At 43.4% G+C, this 18871-nt stretch overlaps 1 protein-coding gene across 4 annotated transcripts in view; it reads right to left on the bottom strand.

Annotated features, from left to right (window-relative positions):
• Positions 1-18871, bottom strand: part of gulp1a (GULP PTB domain containing engulfment adaptor 1a) — a 59120-nt gene that overhangs the window by 1000 nt on the left and 39249 nt on the right. For 3 of the 4 annotated variants that reach the window (XM_079731334.1, XM_079731335.1, XM_079731336.1), the window contains 9 exons: positions 18290-18369; positions 11565-11626; positions 7836-7907; positions 5474-5572; positions 5115-5252; positions 4723-4839; positions 4321-4407; positions 1699-1837; positions 713-807 (listed from right to left, as the gene is read on the bottom strand). In XM_079731334.1, coding sequence (XP_079587460.1) covers positions 713-807; positions 1699-1837; positions 4321-4407; positions 4723-4839; positions 5115-5252; positions 5474-5572; positions 7836-7907; positions 11565-11626; positions 18290-18317 — 837 coding nt within the window. In that variant the 5' untranslated portion in view covers positions 18318-18369. Of the gene's footprint in view, positions 1-712; positions 808-1698; positions 1838-2457; positions 2689-4320; positions 4408-4722; positions 4840-5114; positions 5253-5473; positions 5573-7835; positions 7908-11564; positions 11627-18289; positions 18370-18871 lie in introns of all 4 variants that reach the window. The other variant, XM_079731337.1, reaches the window with a different exon arrangement.

Below are 18871 nucleotides of genomic sequence, written 5' to 3'. Positions count from 1 at the left end.
AGTCAATAGGCTTTCAATAAGTTTTCAAAAGGCAAACAAGAAAAGTATTAAATGCCTTCAGAAGAAAAAAATAGAATCATAGAATCACCACAAAAATAAAGCAAAATGAAATTAATAAAATAATGAATACAGACGGTACACGTACCAGCAGGACCACAGAAAACATGCAGTACCAAACTAGTACACACACAGATACACACACACATATATATATATATATATATATATATATATATATATATATATATATATATATATATAGGTTGGGTTGCGTTTAAGAAGACAGTAAAAGAATACCAACCATCTCTGTCGCTGTGGCGAAAAATGTGAAAAAGTAGAGGACAAAATTGACCAGTGGGAATTAGATAGTGATAATATGAAAAATATTATTAAAGTACTTGTGAAATCATGCCACCTACTGGCAGTAATATGCTGTTCAACTCAGGACAACTCCATAGATTTCAATGGCTCAGAATTGCCTATGTATTCATTGCATGTAACTGTTTTATACATTTTCATCGACATTCTCAATGAAAAATCACTTTTAAAACCCATTTTGTAAGGGCATACACAGTTTGATGTACTGTGACAGCTTGAGGAGAAAAAAGGTCAACCGAAAAACTGTCTGCTAAAACAGATGTCCATTTCCCCAGACAGTTTCACACTGACATGATATGGGCAGGAGCCTCGAGAACACATTCATTCTGCTCACCTGCATCTCGTCCAGCTTGGACTGAATATCCGGGGGGAAATCAGCAGAGCCACAGGTAAAGGGATCGAAAGGCTCCGCGCCAAACAGGTCCTTCCCTGGAGAGAAATCACACACACACACAAACACACATGCACGTTTTGCAGGCTCTCTTGAGGCACAGAGATAGCATGACAAAAATATTTATGGAACATAAAATATACAGAGGACATTATATCAATACATGACAGGCCAACATGAATGTTACGTTTTGTGAGTTGTATAAGATGCATCACATTTTAACTGGGGGACTACTGATTGCGGTTAAATAGAATCCAGGATTTATGGTTTCACAATAATTCATAAATTATCTAAACAGTTTTTAATGTGTACACAACCACAACCCTTTGCCATTTATTAAAATGTTTGACAAATTAAATGTAGTCTGAAGTACTGAGGGAAGTTCAATAAGATTGTTATGAAACCAAAACACATCTCCGGCAATAGTACAATACCCAGCATGTTGGAATAGGAATCATATTGTTCATCAGTGGCACTAAGACTAGTGCTGTCACGGCTGCTGGTCGTATTGGAATCGTACCTATGGAGGTTTTATCCGATATGTATACCTGAGTGTATCATAAAAACAAATACTTAAATCAAGGTATTACTAGAATCATACTTTTATCAGGTGGTATTGTTAGTATCATACTTATATCTGATCAGAGTTTAAGATATATCTAGTTACATGTCTAAAGGGTATTCCTAAATCCTTACTAATATCTAGGTTGTGTTACTAGATCCATACTCGGCTACCAGATCTTGACACTTTTCTAAGAGGTGTAACTAAATCCTGACTCATATCTAGGTGGTGCTGCTAGACCCTGACTCATATCTAGATGGTGTCACTAGATCCTGACTCATATCTAGGTGGTGGTACTAGACCCTGACTCATATCTAGGTGGTGCTACTAGACCCTGACTCATATCTAGGTGCTAGGATATCCTTACTATAATCCGGTGGTAGTGTTGCAGGGGGTGGGGGCGGGCATCCGTTGCTGGGCGGCAGGGGGACCAGAGGCGTCACGGGGGAGAAGGGAACCATGTCGAAGACATCCGTCGACAGGGGCTTCATGGAGCCACTTCCTGCCTGCGTAACGTGTGGAGAAACGGGTCAGGTCAGGTGATGAGAGCCAGCGGGGGGAGGATTTAAGTGCTGAATGCGGTACGTTATTTATGCGCGCAGGACGTGTACGTGTGGGTTCCTGGTGGGGCGGAGAACGTAATGCTAGTCGATCCGTGCGGATCTCAAGGAGGGATGAATAGAATAATAAATAAAAGGAAAGGCTGGAGACGAGGGCACAGCAGGGGGTCCCTGAAGCTCTCTCTCCCCCCAAGCTTGGAGGAACGATGAGAGGAGGAGGGACCAAAGAGGGGAGGAGAGGTGGAACGAGACCAGAGGAAATAAATGAGGACGGAGGTGAGGTGGAATGAGGAAGAATAAAGGGGGAGGCAGAAAAGAGGAGTGGAAGATGAAGGAGGATATGACAGGAGGAGGTGAGAGGAGAAGTAGGAAGGAAGGAAACAGTAGATGACAAAAGGAGGAAAAAGAAGGACAAATCAAAAGGAGGAGTGTGGGGGAGGAAAACTAGAAAAGAGGAGGTATTAAGCAGGTGTAAGGGAGATCATTGGAAAGGAGGCGATGAGAATAGAGTAAAAGAGGAGAGGAGGAGGAGGAACGCAGTGAAGTAGGAAAGAGGAGAGCTTTACGCGAGGTCGCGGGATGCTGAAGCCCTCGGTGCTCTTAGCAGGCGGCAGGGCGGGTTTGGAGGGGGGAGGAGTTAGTAGGCCCGTGGAGAAGTTGGACTCGGGCGAGCTCATGGGGGTGAGCGTGATGGAGGAGATCTCCAGGCAGGAAAGCGACTGGAAGTTTTGACACCAGAAGAGAGAGGAGGGCCTCTGGAGCATATAGGCCTCGTTAGAGGAGTTAATGTGCAGCAGCTGAGGAAGGATCACAGACAGACAGGTTTGAGGAGAGAGAGAGAGACAACCACAGAGTTAGTGGGTCAACCGTCACGCACCAATAGTAGCAACACGTTTGGAAAACAGATGGAGAGATATATGAATATTTCATGTGCAACATACCATACCAAACCTGTTAAAACATATCTCGGCACTGAAACTTTTGGAAACTTTTTCTGGAAATTTAACAAGGTTAATGTTTTATTTTTATTCGGCAATTGAGAAAATCACTGCCACTTTGGGGATGAGTCAGTGAAAGGTAAAAAACAAAGCATACAATGAATAGGCCTTTATCACGGAGCTGTAGCCTAAATCCATTGGTGAATTAGTAGGGGTGAACACAGGTGTATCTCAGGATATTTCATTTGGGCACACCAACAGAGCCCTGGTTAACTTAAAGGGGACATATTATGAAAACAACACTTTTCCTGGGACTTGGGTTGTTTTGTTTTGGGTCTCCGGTGCTCCCACACGCATACAAACTTTGATAAAAGTCTGCACATCATTTTTTGAGTGAGATATGCATTTCTGAAAGTACCCCGCCTACAGTTACCAAACGAGCGAGTCAGTTTCGGCGACCCCTCCTACGTGGGAAGGGGGCACAGAATATTACCTCCCACTTCCCTACTCCCCTCCAATCAGAGCATAGCTAAGCAGCGGACGAGCAGCTCCGGCGGAAGGAACTCGGCGGCAGCCCTGCACAGCTAAGCTCCGGGAGTACAATCCCTTTCTCTGCCGGACTGCCGCCGAAGCTTCGGCAGCAGTCCGGCGGAGGAGACATGGAGGAGAAAGGGATTGTAGTCCCGGAGCTGAGCTGCTGGACTGCCGCCGAAGCTGCCGCCGAAGCCGTCCGGCCGCCGCCGAAGCTTTGGCGGCGGTCCAGCGGTGTACTCTGGGAGCTGAACTGCGTTCCTTTCCCCAAAATCCTCTCAACCATGGCCGAGATATTCCCCACTACGAGTCTTTACTTGATGTGGAAGTGCCAGAGACGTCAGACGCAGTCTTTATGATTCATAATATCATCCGAGGCGCACATAGCTTTTGGCCGTGATAATAGATATAATATTATATAAATACCTATATATAATCGTATTATTATTATTATATTATATGATATAGATATAGAGCTCCAGGTAGGCAAGATTTTTTTCCTAAAAGCTATTTCCAGCAAACAGCTTCAAAAACATGTTTCCTAGAACTCAAATACTATGTTTACTTGTTGGGAAAACACCATAATATGTCTCCTTTAATGAACTGCACCTGTTTTCAGGTCTCTGTGATAAAGGTCTGAAAGTCTGAAAATGTCAAACCATAACATATCACAGACTAATGTATCCACTACACACCTGTGTCAAAAAGTATATTAATGTAATGCTTAAAGTCATCAAAATGGTCAAAGTTTGAACTACCTCAAAGTCAGAAACGCCATAGCTTCAATGAGCTACACCAGGCTTTGACCATGACCCCTTGTCCTCGTCCATCCCTTCATTGTGGCAGCCAAGTTGAAATACTTCAGACATTTGTTCCCATTTCTCTTTAATTTGTACTTTTTTGTTAGAGTTTTATCTCTATGTGTAGGCGGTGTGGAGATCTAAAGCGCTGACGGCTTACTGGAGGTACGTGAGCGATCATCAGCTGGTCCTCAAGGTCTAGCAGTTGTTTCTTCAGCTCAGAGTTCTCAGATTCCAGCTCTTGAATCTGCAGAACACAATCAAAATGCTCCTTAACACACTCACTAAAACATACTTTAAAGGTTTTAGCCTCTCACTGGTACTGCAACCTTGTACTCACAGACTGAACACAGCCAAGGTGAGAAACGGTAGAAATTATTCATTTATGGCTGCTGTGTTTTGGAAAGAAGAATTTATCTTGCTGAATTATTCAAATAACCGTTAAAAATAAGGTCAACAACATCAGACAGCGTGGAGGGGGTCCCTCCACGCGATGCAGGGATAGTTAACTTGTGTAATGTGGATGAAAAGGGTCAGTTTTACTCGACGCTTTGCAACATACCCTCTTCTGCAGGGTTCCGATCTGTTTCCGTGTTTCCACGTCTTTTCCGCCAGACTCCAGGAACTTCTTGTAGGCCAGGTCGAAGGCCTGGCCGATGGTGAGAGTTATCTCTTCTGCCTGGGAAAGAATACACATACTGAACAAAATGCCCTAGTGGAGAAGCGGATATCTAAAACAATATTTGTTTTTCTTGAGGCAGATAAACTTCCCAGTATGTATTAAAAGTAGAAAAAAGCAGAATTTCAAAAAGTATAATGAATATTTAAGTTATCCACTTGATAACCATAGGTTATAGACAAATGTATATATTTAATTAACATTGGTGCTTTTGACAATTATTTATTTTTACTCCAACATGAGATAAGAAAGCAGTTGAAAGATGAGATACCTACACATTTCTCGCTGTCAAACACATAGCACAAGTGCTTGTTGGACTCAGAGTCCTTGCAGATGAACGTGAATATCCTTTTGTCCGTCTTGTCGTCCGCACAGAAGGATATCCTGTGCAACTGGCAGTTATACTGCACGTCCTGATACCAATAAATAAGTAACGTTAAGACACGGCTATGACATATTTCAAATTTAAATGAAGGAAGTCTTGTAAAATGTGTGAGAAAGGTACTAAGTGAGTGAGTAAGTGGGAGAGAGAGAGAGTAAGAGACTGGGTAAGAGAAATATGAAGACAGAGGGAAAGACACAGAGACAGAAGGAGAGACACAGGCATACAGAAAGAAAGCGAGATATAATTTACTTTTGTCTTGGGGTCGAGTATCTTCACTCCATAAATGGAGATCTGTAATTCCACTTTAGGAATCTTCTGTCCCTCTGACTTCTTGATGTGCCTTTGAAACTGTTGAAGGAAGACGGTAGACATTTAACATTGACCTTCAGTTTAGGCTTTCACCGTTACTACATAACACAAGCAATGATACCCATTGACATTGACAAAGCCACAAAGGGCACATTGTGTACAGAAACCTGGGTATAGTGCTGCGTGAAAGAGGGAAAAAGTGTTGACGTCAAGTTTTCGGCAATGCATTTGATTGACATTAGAAAACACCTTTGATTGACAAATGACTGCGTTTGTGGCCAAGGCTACAAAGGAAAGGTAAACTCATAAACATTCAATGTGAAATGGACTCAAAACGACTAAATTTATAGGGGAATACATTATGTTTATGGGCATGGGCTGTGCCTGGATAGAACATGCATCAGATTTGACATCCAATAAGGAAAGAGCTTGCAGCGAGATTACTTATTCGATAGGATTGATTTTAAGGGTTAGATTTTAACACGGTTGATGAAATTTTCAACATACCCAGTCATAGCTAAACACTTCCTTGGACAGAAAACAAAAATTGGGTGTTTAAGTTTGTGCCCGAGTCCATCACTTCCCCATCAAATATTTTAGGGACAAAACGTAATATTAACAAGTAATATTGCCAGGAGCAATCAAATCAAGAGAAAAACGAACATAGAGAAAGTTTTGTTTGAGTTATTAATGGCCTCCGTTCGCCGGTAATCTATCAAGCAGTAATCGATCACAGATGTCGTCAGGGACGCACACTTGAAGGACATCAGGATTGCATTTCTCGCCAATGGAAAACCTCTAGAGTGGAAATCGTGATTATCAAAAAATAAAATAAAACACACAGGCATCCAACCTTTACTCAAACATAATATAAATAATATAATAAATACAATCTTACCAAGGTCAGAACCATGGGAGTTGATAGAAGACATGATGTTGAGCTAGTGTTTGACTCTTAGCCAAAAGGTACTAGGATAAACCTTAATTGTCTGCAGTCTACCTGTAGGCATCTAAGATCAAGACGTCCCTTCTTGCTACTAAATCAAATGTATCCGAAATCAATGTAAGATGCTTTGAATAAATCCATCTACTAAACTCAATAGTAATTGAGAAACGAGTGTCTAAAGTCAAAGTTGTCACAAATCTCTCATAGTCTCATTCTAATAATAATTCAAATGATCTTGGGTTACTGATTCTGAATACCACTGCGTTTCCATCCGTACAGGTTGAAGAAGCAGAAGCTTTTCAAATATTTTGCAAGAGGATCGCTGATCTAGTTTGGTTAATTAAACGCTGAGGTTGGTGTAATAGCCAAAATTGACACTAATACTCTGGGCTTCTTTAAAGTGTTGCCTTGGAATTGCCAATTTTGGAAATGCTGTTAAAATAATTGAACCGGGTCCTTATCACTCTAATGTAAAAAGAAGACCCCTCTAAAGTACAGCACTGAGGTTTTGAGATGCCTGAACCAGATAATAGTATATTATTATCAGACAGCAAAAACTAAACTTTTACTGCTCCATTACCTGGTCACGGTTAATAAAAGGGTTTCTTAATTGATGCTACATTTTAGATATACTGAAATCCTACACAACAGTGAAATGTGAAAATGTAAAAAGTAAACTCAAAGCCCAGTGAGAAAAAGGTCTTCAAAGGCAGCTTTCCAGAATACAGTCAGCTTTATACTTGATGTGATGTGACTACTCCTGCCCTGGTAAACTTCCAACAAAAACACTGCTGCCTTAGGAATATATTTTCACAGTATATATATATATATATATATATATAGTCATGTAGGAAAATAGTGTACACACAGAGTACATAATAACTTATGTTTGGTAATGCACTGCAGTAAACCCTCTGGACCCACACACATTTTTGTACCTTTCTTAGAACGACTCAAATGTCCTTTGCAGTAGGTCTGAACAAAGCCACCCTCCACAGTTTTGTTCCTTTTTGAAGAGTAGCCTGCTCTCTGTATATCTGAACACCTTCCATCATCAGCTCATTAGGCAGACACCTTTATCCAAAGTGAGTATATCGGTCTATTAGTAAGGAACACTTTGGTCGGTTAAACATGTATTCTTCTCAGTGTCAGTGGGCAGATGGTGTCGCATGATCCACCAAACCAGTGACTTAGCCAACACTGTTTGGCATTGAGGAAGCGTACGTATCCGAGCAGGTGTTTCATGCGTGCCAAGCCAGGTATTGTGGAGCAGTTTGTGTTCTTGCTGCTGTGGAACCGCTTTGCGACTCAAACCCAGGCTGGACAGACAGCCGACAGGGGCTTGGCAAATCTTACCTTCAGCTTTCTCACCGCATCCTTCACAACTTCCGTGCCTTTGGGCGCCTCAACCTCTGTGTTTCCCAGAAACTGTCACAGGAAAAGAAGATGAATGGCGTTATTTAAGTGCATGTGGAATAAGGAATAATACCCCAAAACGGGCCTGATGTTTTCACAACTTATCCCTTGGTTGTGTGTCTGACTGGTTCTTCAACTTCGGTAAAGGCAGCTGAATATGATATCGCCGTTTGTGTTTTGCTCAAGAGTAGCACTTGAGTTGAGGGACAATCTCAATCGCATCCTGCCACCGTATCTTGAAGAGCCCCAAAGGCAGACAGGGATTGAGAGACCTGTCTCACCGCATCCACTTATCTTCTTTTTTTTATACCAGCCAAGGTGACAATGCAACCATCCATTGTTTTATGTCTGCACTTTAGAGCAACCCACATCTGAATCAAAAATCACATTGTAGTAAATAGCAATCATCACACACCATGTGCAAAGATGCACATGGCTTTTTGGAAAACAACACATGCTTTTTGGGACAGAAACATTAACCAAACTGACCCAGTCACAAGCACTAGGTTATATTCACTCACTTACCATTTACCCTGACTTAATCACTCATTTGACCATACTAGCACTCCCCTTTCTGCAATAGAAGGAGTGTGGTTTATGCTGCCTTGCACGTCCTGGTTCGATGCATACAGCATTTTGTTCAGTATTGTACTTGTACTGCGTCAATGACAAAAAAAAAAAAGAGTAATCTAATCTAAATCGCATTGCTCAAGCGTCACTACAGCAGTCTACCAACAGATGGTGCTATTAACCCTAAGGCCTGAGCATGGGGGAGAGAGATGGGGAAATGGCTCCACAGCTGGCTGAACCCTATCATAATAGTTCCACTCAGACATTGGCTCTGTAAGGTTTTGAGACTGCTGTTGTTTGGCCGTTTTTGAGGGGGTTGTTGGCAAATAACCTGGCAAATAAACCGACACTGGGCACCCTCATGGTGGACAAAGGCCATTCTTTCCCCTTCTCCACCAGAAAGATGAGCCCACAGCAAACTGTGTTCTCCATGGTTGTTTCCCACGAAGTCTATTGTAAAACCAAGGATGATTTTTTTGCCATAACAATATTAAATCAACAAGAATAATAACAAATAGCTTTCATGGATGATGACTGCATTTCGTCTCACTAACTTAACTGATTCTCGTTACTTTAACTTGAAACAGCACTATATGCAAGTCACTGAACCGTCAAACTGGACTTAGTTTATAATACAAATACTGTTCAAACCAAGAATATCTTTAAAGGCTCACTTCAAATGATATTCAGTGACAAGAAACCATGGGCAACATCCTCAGTTGCCCATGAGGAACATGGGTGGAAGCTGCAAGTATTTAATATAGAACAGAAACATTTTTAGTCGTGTGATTTTCCTTTACGAATAGTATCATCAACACCCTGATATTGTACAATACCTTATTTTTTCGAACATTAACCGAGCTGTCAAAACAAGTACACGCCTGGCAACAAACGATCTCCATTAGGACTTAAGGACACCTCTAAGAATAACTCCCTGACAGTGACGGATGGCTGAGACCCAGCAGAGCAACAACTTGTCCCTGACAACTACAGTCTTCTATCCCAAAGAGGGGGGGGGGGGGGGGGTCAGGTCTCAGCAGGCTAGCCATGCCCAGGAGCCTCATCCATCATCAGCTCCAGTGACCCGAAACAAGGGGTCAGCCCCCCCCTCTTCCATGATGTCCATATGGTGATGGTTTCACCCATTCCACCTTAAAAAAAGACATTGCCCGCTCTCTCTCTATCAGCACAGAGAAAAACAAGATGGATCTCTGGAGAGTTTGAAAGACTAAACCCCAGGCATCAACTCAAAATACGGCGTGGAGCCTCCATCAGCACCGGCTTGCCGTCGTATGTGCGCCACAGGGAACGTGACAAACCGATTCTTTGTACATAGAAAACAATCAATGTACAAAGACGGATGGGATGGAGTATGAGGGACACAAGCGATTCAACGCAAGCGCTCGCCGCTGACAACTGAAGCTCTGTGTTTTATGTTTGCTTTTTAAAGACGGCGCCATCGGACACACCTTCTATTGATTATTAAGCCAGCGCTTTCCAGACAACTGGGACAAGTTGACAGAGTGCTCATTAGACGCGGGGCCGCTAAGTTCGGGTGGAGCCAAGGGTTAGGGTAATGAGGTGAGGGCCGATAGCACACGCTTTAAACCACTGAAGTAAAGTAACAGGAACACAGTTAAGAAACTCTCAGAGCCTCTCCAAAACTCTCTGCTTCCGCAAAAGATGTGTCAGATTGGCACCAATTCAGGAAGGACTGGAACTCATCAGAACAGTTGGGGAGCTAAGGAAATACAAACGCTTTGATTTAGAAAGAAATCCAAAAAGGGAGGAAAAAACTGAAATTGTCAGTTCGCCTGCTCGTTGCCGTTTGGCAATGCAGCACCAGAGCTAGGGCCGTTTCCCGGAGTTCTGCTTCTGCTCGACAATAACATGAGGTGCGAGGTGGTGGATATGAGCTGACAGCTTCTCCTCCTCTCTCCGCACAGAGGAGCAGCCGGTGGGAATAGTCAGAGGGAAATCAAGTCCGACACAAAAGATCTTCCAGACGAGATTCAACTTTTTTTTACAAATAAGTCTCTGGTCGCTGTTGAAGAACACTAACTGTATCGGTTGTTTTGTACCAAGACGAGTCGATCGCACTTACAGCTGAGTTTAGCTTCCCTTTTCTGGAAGGTACTTTTTCCCCCCCATGCCTGTCGAAACAAAAACATCCAGTATTGGAGATGATATTCACAGAGGTGCTCACACTAGGGCAAAGGCGGTCTTGGCGGGGGTTGTTACAATTGACAGGCCCAGATATCACAGATGCGCCTCTGAAGTGTGTAGCAACAAAAAAATGCAAATCCTCACTGTCAACATCGAGTTCGATAACCCGAATCTACGCTTCGTTGGAGCATGAGAAACAAAACAAAAACAAAGGAACTCAAACATAGACAGCAGACTGCATGCGATAGGAGATTAAGGCAATTGCGCTGATAGTCGGTTTACCGTAAGGCCGTGCACCTGTTCTAGCGTTTAGGTTCCCTGAGCCCACCCCTCACCAGGGCTCCAAGCGACAGGCTGGCTGTCACAGATGCCATCTCCATCTCAGCGGCACTGGCCCTCTACCTATGTACTGCCGTAATGGAGGGTCACAGAACGCAGGACCACGGCAACGAGCAATCCAAGCCAAACAAAAAGAGAGGCTTATAAAATAAGAAACGCAGCTCTTGTGTATTTTAGTGCTGTTTTCTAATTATATTTTCATGGCAAAACAACCCCAAGCAGTCGTCTGGATCTTTAGGGAGCATGTGGTGGGTGAGAACTATTCAATCAGTGAACTCGTTGAACCATTCAGACCAATGTCATGCACAGAATAAATTACTTGGGTGGGGGGGGATAACAAAGGCGGGAGGGAGGAGGGAGGGGGGAGGGCACAAGACCACATCAACCATCCCTTTGTTTAAAGTTGCAGACAATGTATAGTTCGCACAATTTCATATTTGATCAATATGACCAATTTATCAGGGGTAGAAGCTCAGGTGGTCAAATACTTTTTAGGGACGCATGTCCGGAGAGGGGCCTTCAGCGGCACATGCACCCCCCCTGATGCAGACCCTTTGTAATGAGATGTAATGAGTAATGAGTTGCAGTACACACCTTGGCGTTGTAGGGGATGTAATGCTTGGCCAGAGCCTCCGGAGTGTGCATCCATGATTTATCTGAAACAAAACACAACAACAAGGACAATAACATGTTAAAAAAAAGAGACGTTTCCCGAAAACCTTCCCACACAACCTTTAACAATCAAACTAATAGTGGAGTGAAGAAGAAATATGAATCCTTGAGTGTATTGTGGGTTTGTTTATCTAATGTCTGAATCAATTAGCACGCTGTTCACTTGGCAGGGAGGTCATAATAACTTCCCTGTCATATCGGAGAGCTAATTCAATTCAGATAAAGAAAGGAAAGAGGAACCCGGGGTTGATTGATTTCTTTGAGTGTGTTTGCACGGATACAGCAGACAAATTGCAATTCTCCAGCTCATCTTCCTGTACCATGTTTTTAGTCTTCCTTTCAAATCTCCTAACCTCCTGCCAATGACCCATCTTGTTCTTGGGGTTGTCCAACTGGCAGCGACGCAATTCCAGCCACCCTGTTTACAACCAACTCCTCTCCGAGAACAGATCCGACCTCTAATCAAATTGCTCCAACGTGGTTGATGAGGAATGGTGTTCGTCCCCCTGTGTCTGCCCCTGACACTGTCCCGACCCCCACACACACTCCTCAGCTTTTAGTGGGTGTAGAGAAACTGTAAATTGTAATCATCTACATTTTGGGCTAGCAGGCGGACAGGTTGGGCCACAATGCCGATATATTGTGACATATAGTGCAGGGACACAGTGTTTTCCAGCTTCATGACATAAAATAGCCAATAAAATGGGGTAGAAAAAAACAGCTAAACAGGGGCAGCACTTTGGGCCATTGGGGTTATCCGTCGAGGGAAATCAAACTCTTGGCTACAAGTAAGAATGAGTGCATACACAAAGGTTGTCCCCAACGTGTGTGAATGGAGGGCAGTGGGGGTGGTGGGGGAGTTCCCTGGGTGGTGACAGCTGGAGAGTTTGTATGAGGAGTGATGGCGGATTTGGATGACAGCGCTCGAGGTCTCACCACTGTGGCGGTCACACTTGAGCGGGCGGTAGGAAGGCAGAGGAAGAGGGCCAGAAGGTGAACACAAGGCCGCTGCATGGCTCCGCAGGTTGGTGTGACGTTGGTTTTAGCATGCTGCCAAGCAGACACTGACCTCACACCGCAGCATGGTGTTCCCGTTGGGGCTTTGTGATGGTTTGCAGTTACAATGATGTGAAATTATTATTCTTACATTCTAAGCTTGAACTACCTTACCCTATTAAGATTTTGGAGAACTTTTATTCTCATGTCCATGTCTATTAAAATGAACACCCTCCTAATTAAGGCCAGCTAGACCAAAGAACAATAATGAGGATTTATGAGATCTCTTTTTATGTTTTATGTATTTACGTTTAAGTGCATGGTGACCTGAGGTGAACCAATTGTCATTTGTGCCAAAGCATTTCATTAAATTACCCAGTCTATCTTTTGAGTTAATCTTTCAATCGAGACTGCTAGATCCATGGACTTTGGGTGACTAAAACCCTGTTATTTCTGGAAGCTACAAGTGACTAGGTTGCCCTTGGTTCGGTCCCTCACACAGATTATAAAAGAATAATGATTTTACGTGGCAAGGATACATCTACTGACTATAAATGACTGCTTGTATGTCAAGGCACTCTCGCCATATTTGCTAATCAAGCAGAGTAGACAGATATTAATGGCTAAGTGTTGGCTTACGGGAAACAATGGATTACCTGCTAATCGAGGCTAATACCTCAGCAATGCAAACATACACAGACAAAGGCGCAGAGGCCGCCTTCTGATTACACAAATCATTCCAGAATCACATCCTGCTGCAGAGAAATGCTTTCTTTTGGGGATCATTGTGTTCCCATTAGGGAGTTACCGGCAACATCCTTTGTTGCTGCAGAACCGCTGAGCGCAAGTCTGCCTTCATCGTCATCATTGCGCAATAATCTGTATGATGGATTTCTACCCATTCTGAATGGATTGAAAAGCAAACCAATGACAATGATGACAAAGCAGCAGCAAAACGCTGATTGAATGATTCCCTGATCCAAACAAAAGGAGTCCACAGGGAATTCTCAGAAGTTTGTCAACTAATTAGAGTTGTGTTTGAAATGACAGACGCCTGCCTATAATGGGCGTCGAGGAGAGGAATGAATTCTGCCTTGCCCTCAAATTGAAAAGAAAATGAACAGTTCAGATTCAACACACATTTATGTATATTGAAAAAAAGCTCTTCAGAAGATGACTTCCCGAGAGCTGTGCAGACTTCAGAACATCCCTTTTTAAGAATCACTGAGTGCTGCCATATTTCTAAGAAAAAGAAGTCAATCGTCCGCCTTCTCATTTATTCGTCTTGTAGGGATCGACCGTCGTGGGCAGGCGGCGGTCTGGTTCCCTACGATGTTCAATCAGTGGCTCGCGTTGGGGATTCATTGGCCACGCATGCTCCTCCATCTCGCAGTTCGGCCGGGTCTCAAGCAGACCTCCTAACTTAGGTGCGTCTGGCTGGCCCCGCGGATAGACACACTGAAACCAACGGGGGGGCTGCTCAAGAGAGGGAAGACTATGAACACTGAACCACTGCTAGCACTGTGCCACCAGCACTTGGGCTTGAATGCTATACAGATTCCCATTTTCCAGAGACAAAGTTGTTTAGCATTGGCCCCTTAGAGATTCAATTCAAATTAATCACTATATTTAAAAGAAAAAGGAAACTAAAAAAGTTTTTATGAAGAGCGTCTCCTCTCTGCCGAGAATGACCAGAGCATTATTTTTGTATGGCAGCTGATGGATTTGGGTATCAGTATAATTCCATGCTGTATATTCATAGTTTTTTATGGAGGATACATTCATTAAGAAGTTGTGAATTTGACATGAAAGCTTTAGAAAGAGGTAGGTATAAGACCGAGTTTATCAAGCAACTCGTCTTGGCGTTTCTTTTTACAGTGAATGTTTTAAATATATACACATAAAAATGCCTAATTCACTGGCAATATTGAATGAGGAACGATCAAACTGTACAGATATAGCTATTTAATGGTAATATTTCGGGGTTCATTTAACATTGAACACACCTGGTGTGGGGTTTGTTCAGTGAGTTGAAATGGTCAGCAAAGATAGCTAAGAGCAAATTAAAAAGCCAAATTAACCTCTGCAACTAATTTTCTATGTGGATGCCTTCTGTTGATGCAATCTTAATGATTGATTACCAATGTTGAATACTCAGCATATCCGGTAGTCTTTTTGTCCTTGCCAGGGCTGCTGTTATAGTGTCATGCTTTAGTTTGTGTCTCTTGTTTGAATAACTACTTGCTTCGTTAAATTCAAGTTTTGGCATTGAATGCCTCTGACATGGTATAAATTAGATACTTATTATAAGTAATATAAACAAAGGCAGCATGTATTATTAGAACTATGCTTTGTAGTGTCTGTGTAGAGCAAAGACTCACCAAAGATAATCAATTCAAGTTGTGGAAAGACAGACACCAGGACAAGCAGGGAGGTAAATCAGGCATACATTTTTTTATTGCAGGCAACTTTTACCCTCCTAGCCAAACAATTAAGAACGAAAAAGGAACAACAGTCCCAAACCTCTACCCCGTCCTAGCCAGCTAATATGATGTACTGGGGGGAGGGTTATTAACATTTAAAAGTTCATGCCAGCGGGCCAGTTCCTGTCGCCAACATGTTGCTGTGTTTTAGAAAGATAGTGATCCTACTGCTGTTTTCTAACAGTGGGTGGGTTTCCACTGTGACCCTTGCCAACCAACACACCCTGGTGTTCATGGGATTAGGTGGAATGCCAACCGTAGAGAAAAATGCTCCAAATATAGTTGCCACGGGCAACCCAAACCTACAACTCTCGCCACGGTGATAAAATGAGTAAATGTGCTATCTGAGAGCATTGCCAGACAACCCACGCTGATTTATTATTCAATAATGAGGCTGAAACCAACCAGATGAAAAGAAAAAAAACTAAACTCAGGGAGGTGTTCCAATCTTGGCATACATTTCGGTGTGGAAATAACATGCTTGGACAGGAAAAGTCACAATCACACAGCCGGAGGCCGGCGTATTCAGTCTGTGCTCGTTGTGTCAAAGCGATACAGATGCATCATAACTGTGTTTTCGCAACCAGATTACAAAGAAGGTTTGCTGCTCTGTGGTGAGAGAGATACATTTTAGGCTCTATTGTATTCATATACGCGTCGAGAGTGCCTATGCCAGAGGCACTGCTGATTAAAGGTTTATAATTTGCAATTGGGGACATGAAGCTTTTTTTAGCAGTTGGACCGCAAGATATCAGGTTTCTGCAGCTCAGAATAAAAGAAAAACATCAAAGGGTTTAGCAGTTTATTCAATTGCCCCTTTTGATGCAATATCTTGTATATATCAACTAATAATAGTAATGGATTGAATTTATATAGCGCTTTTCTAGACACTCAAAGACGCTTTACAGTGAAGGGGGGACCTCACTAACCACAATTACAAAAAAAACACTTTAGTCAATGTAGCAAAATATGAGAACAATGACCAGAATTGTTTGAAAATGTGCCCAGTGCCTTTTTCTCATGCGCCCAAAGGACTCACAACACACAAGCAATACCACCAGTCCAATGTGGCTTCAAGTCAGTTAAAGGCACGCACATGGATAGTGTGGATAGTGAGTAGTGCGTAGTGGCCGAGATGTATGACTCCCAGCTGACTTTTGACTTTCATGTCACTGTATTCTCTTCCATCTTGTTTCTTTTATATTGTATTCCTGCTGACTTCATTGTTATTTTGTTCGTCCTATGTTGAACAAATTTTAAATACATGAACCATGAGTGTGAGAATGGAGTTCATGTTGATAAAGCGTTAGTTCTGTTTTTTGAGAAAATGTAACAAATACTGTACTAAAAGGTACAGCACTGCCCTCCATTGTCCGAGGGGCTCCTTGAGACAGATGACTCACCCCTAGCTGCTCCTCAAAGACAACCTTCTCTGTAAATCGCACTGAATAAAAAGCGTCCGCTAAACAACACAGTAAAGAGAATGGCAAATAGGGTCGGGGTTTGTCTGTTTATATTACAGAGAAGGTCTTGTCTGTGGGGAAATAAATCCATGGGTCCCTGCCGGATGAATATCCCCCCGGCTACCGGAGGGGGATAAGATTCATGCTCCATCGTGCAGTCACACGTGTGGAACGTCCTGTCGCCTGCGCCAGGAGTGAAACACCTGGCGGCGCCGCCACTACACACTCCCTGCCTCTAAACCGAAAAGATGCACGCCGTCGTGTCCTCCTCGTGATCAGCAGCTCCTAAAAAACACAGGCGCCACCACCGAGGACACCGGAGTGAATCACGACAGCCTAATGTCATTAAATCGCTGAGCGCCACCTGGGTTATGGACTACCCCTCCCCCGAGTGATATCCCAGGCTGATTGATGCCGCTGGTAGGGGGAGACAGCTGGCAGAGCCACCATCAGGCTGTACTGTAAACCGTAGTCCTCTGTAGGACTTTTACTCATACCTTGCTGGACGCCAGTTGAGAAAGTATATTGAGCTAGATTAGCCAATCAGCGGTAAGCGCCCTGCGTGCACAAGCTGTTCCATACGTTCGTGTAGGAGAACGTATGTGACCACACAAATATTCTTTGACATCCACACACACACACACACACACACACACACACTCACACAAAAAACCCATCATATTCACACACACACGCTTTGACAGCCAAGGGCAAACATTGCTGAAGTTTCAATATCGCACTCTGAACAGTTTACTTGCAGCTGTGTAAATGAAAGTGCCAGTACACAGTGTGTGCGTGTGTGTGTGTGTGTGTGTGTGTGTGTGTGTGTGTGTGTGTGTGTGTGTGTGTGTGTGTGTGTGTGTGTGTGTGTGTGTGTGTGTGTGTGTGTGTGTGTGTGTGTGTGTGTGTGTGTCAGCTCTACTGTTACCCAGATCTAGTGCTAAACAAAACACACGTAATCAACTCATCAACGTTTGCTATGATGCAACATGGAATTTGTACTACAATATTTACTACAACGACTACCAATACGTGTACTATTATTGTTAAGTTATACTTATAATATTATACTCATTATTAGGATTCTCTCTGTATATGCTCATGTTCAGTGAAGCTCCTGCTCCATCTGTTTGGTTGAAGCTAACCATTCCATTAAAAGCAATGGACGAATAAAGAGTCGTTATTTAGTTTAAACTATTGCTGCTATCCCATTAGCGCAAGTTCAGCTAGAACCAGAGACATGCACAGGGACGGAAAAAGGACCTGAATTGTATTTTTATTACTGTGGGCAGTGTAGTAGAAGGCATTGCTTAAGGCTATGGTTAAGCCTGTTTAAGACAAAAGGATTCACCACAGCTCCCTCACTACCAGCTCAGATGAGGTTTGCCTTTCGGCTGTCCTGGCAAAGCAGTACTGTAGCATGTCTTTCAGGGGCACTCGTGTCGACAACAGATATGAGTTTGGATGGACCCTCCAATGAAAACGGGGCATTTGTGTCTGACAATGTGTCATCCTAGACCAATTGTACAATCACCCAGCGCAGCCTTCTGCATTGTCAAGTTGGTGGGAAAAGAAGAATGGTAGATGAAGCATAATGGTAAGTATGCTACCCTGGTGTAAATAAGCAGGTTACATATTAGTAGGAGGAGGAGGAGGAGGAGGAGGAGGAGGAGGAGGAGGAGGAGGAGGAGGAAACGGCATGTACCTTTTTTCCTGTTGAATGCCCGGTTCATATTGGAACTGTTCCTTGGTGTGGTCCTTCTTGATGATGTGCTGATGGCTCACCTGGGAAGGAATGCAGGAAAATGAAATTCAACAATGGAATCCACCTCAGCCTTTGACACTTAAACGTCCCACCCTTCCATCACACACACACACACACACACACACACACACACACACACACACACACACACACACACACACACACACACACACACACACACACACACACACACACACACTTATGTTCCAGCCTTCCAACACACACCCTCAGTACTACCCCCACCCCACACACACACACAAGTACATTCCAACCTTCCAACATCCACACACACACTGTACCCCCCGTTACACACACACACACACACACACAGTACTACCCCCCCACACACACACACACACACACAAGTACGTTCCACCCTTCAAACACACACACACACACAGTACTACCCCCCCCCCCCCCCCACACACACACACACGTACATTCCACCCTTCACACACACGCACACGCACACGCACACACACACACAGTGATTCAGTTTGCATGAGCACCCCACCCTTCCAG

The sequence above is a fragment of the Pollachius pollachius genome (assembly GCF_949987615.1).
Source record: "Pollachius pollachius genome assembly, chromosome: 3".
NCBI classification, from domain to species: domain Eukaryota; kingdom Metazoa; phylum Chordata; class Actinopteri; order Gadiformes; family Gadidae; genus Pollachius; species Pollachius pollachius.
The sequence above is the reverse complement of the archived record's forward strand: the minus strand, read 5'-3'. Positions and strand labels throughout refer to the sequence as shown.